The sequence below is a fragment of the Liolophura sinensis genome, unplaced genomic scaffold (genome assembly GCF_032854445.1).
Source record: "Liolophura sinensis isolate JHLJ2023 unplaced genomic scaffold, CUHK_Ljap_v2 scaffold_172, whole genome shotgun sequence".
Lineage (NCBI taxonomy): Eukaryota > Metazoa > Mollusca > Polyplacophora > Chitonida > Chitonidae > Liolophura > Liolophura sinensis.
The window spans coordinates 42,691-45,001 of NW_027018111.1; the positions used below are offsets into that span (position 1 = coordinate 42,691).

A 2,311-nucleotide genomic window follows, 5' to 3' on the forward strand; every position below is an offset into this window, starting at 1 on the left:
ACTGGAAACTTTTAAAGACCGGTAATACTGATGTGTATGTTGTTGTTGTTGTTGAACTGTCTGTAAAACTGTACGTCTCATTTTATATATATATAAAGCATTGTTTACATTGTAATATTGAGTCACTGAGTCTGTTTTCTGTTGCTGTTTTCAATACCGTAACAAAAGAAAGCAAAATTACCGCGAATCGATCACAGCACGACAAAGGCTTGCAATATGTCTAAAGTGAGTTTATATTCAGATTTTACAGGTGTACACAAATAAAACAGGTTTTACACAAACGGCAGTTCAATGTGTTTTGATCTCAAATAAATGTCAGAATGTGAAACGTCACTTAATTTGCCTGTAGGCCTTCAGCTCTAGTGCTTGTACATATTAATCGGGTATGCATTCGTCTCGGGGCTGAACATCATAGATTCGCTGCCAAACGACTGATTGCTGATCTGAGAAGACGGAGTGTCACTGCGCTGATACGGGGGATCGTGCATTTGACAACTGACACTTTGCGATCGGTTAGGGTTCGCCACTTGAATAGGGGTTAGAGAGAACGACTGTTTTGGGTACAGGTATTCCACTTCGGCATCATGAATGATTTTTGAACTTCCGCCTGACCTCGGGGGGGTAACTTTCCGATGGTAGGCGCGAGAGACTTCAAACACATCATCATATCGTCATCGTCGACTTGGGGGGGCGCGTTTTGGGCCCTCATCGTTTTATTTTTCTTGATGTAATCTATTATGGCCGTATCCACACTTTCGACGGCGAGAGAATTTCGCCTTTTCTTTGGCGGGGGTCGGGGTGTAATGGTGCTCGGTTTAGGCACTGTTGCCGGACTTTGTGCTGCGTTTTCCGGTTCCACCTCCTCGTCGATGGCAAGCTGTGTATTTTGTGTATCGTCCAGCGTAAATCCATCGTCCTCGTCCTCTGGTCCAAAGTCATCGTTTAAGTTACTGCTAGTTGCCCTTTCGTCCAGAGTTGGAATGAGAAACCCGAAGATATGCTCATACTTGTATGGTTTTTTAACGGTAGCTGCCTGGCCACTCTTGGTCCTGTTCTTCTTCACATGTTTCGCCATGCAGTCACGAATGTTTCGCCATTTCGTTTGAACATCAGGACCTAAAATAAAAATATACAGTTTTGTTTAATATTTTTTTCAGGTTCCTGGCGACTGGAGATTCATATTCAACAATATCTTTCAGCTAACTTGTTGGGAAATCTACGGTTGGCAAGATTGTCAAGGAGACGTGTGATGCTATCTGGCGTAGGCTGCAACCCATCTACATGAGCGAACCGACTACAGATGACTGGGAGAATATAGAAAAAGGATTCTCTGAGCGTTGGAATTTTCCCAACTGTTTTGGGGCACTAGATGGGAAGCATGTTGTAGTCACTGCTCCCACAGCTTCAGGATCCACGTATTATAACTACAAGGGTACATTTTCAATCGTACTTCTCGCCTTGGTGGATGACAAGTACTGCTTCAGCGTAATAGACGTTGGTGGGTATGGTTTGAACAGTGATGGCGGGTTGTTCAAGAGCAGTGCTTTAGGTAAAAAGCTTCAAAATCACACACTCGGCCTTCCCAATGACAAACCGTTGCCAGACGCCCCAGAACTAGGGTCAATGCCTTATGTACTGGTTGCCGATGAAGCTTTCCCACTCACGACCCCCACAATGCACCCAGTACCCGGCCGTGGACTGAATGATGAAGACAGGATTTACAATTATCGCCTTTCGTACGCTCGACGAATTTCCGAGAACGCACTCGGTATTTTAGCAAGTCGATGGCTAATGTATCAGAGGAAAATACCACTGAGCCCAGAAAACGTGGATTCCGTTGTGCGAGCGACATGTGTGCTTCATAACATGTTGCAGAGTCAAAACTAGCAAAGCTACTCCCAAGCAGTTAATGAAAATGAACCCATACCAGACGGTATTTTGAGGAATTTGAGTCACCGTGGATGTCATGCAACTAACGACGCACTGGAAGTTAGAAACAAGTACAAAACGTACTTTTCGTCAGCAGCTGGCGCCGTCGCTTGGCAGGGAGAGTACTGTTTCGGTCGTGCTAATTAAATTCTCACTATAGGATCAGGGCTTGAATTTAATTGTTTTCAATCTCTAAACTGCATGGCTAGTGCGACAAGAAATTAACTAGCCCACTGAGCATGTAGCTAGCCCACATCTTTTGAGGAGTTGGAAATCACTGACACATGTAAATTTACATGCGTGTTAACTTACAAACTGGTATTTATGAACAATATTACAGGTGACAAGTCTTTATTTTTCTGATGTATCATGGAGATCATAG

The 2,311-nt window shown here is 43.9% G+C and overlaps 1 protein-coding gene across 1 annotated transcript; it reads left to right on the top strand.

The window, feature by feature from the left end:
* The first annotated feature begins 1,281 nt into the window (after positions 1–1,281).
* On the top strand, positions 1,282–1,887 carry LOC135481492 (uncharacterized). Its single transcript, XM_064761310.1, has one exon. The coding sequence runs from the start codon at positions 1,282–1,284 to the stop codon at positions 1,885–1,887; it is 606 nt and encodes a 201-aa protein (XP_064617380.1).
* Positions 1,888–2,311: the final 424 nt, after the last annotated feature.

Coding starts and splice junctions, on each gene's coding strand:
- LOC135481492 (XM_064761310.1), top strand. CDS start 1,282: ATGAGCGAACCGACTACAGATGACTGGGAGAATATAGAAAAAGGATTC.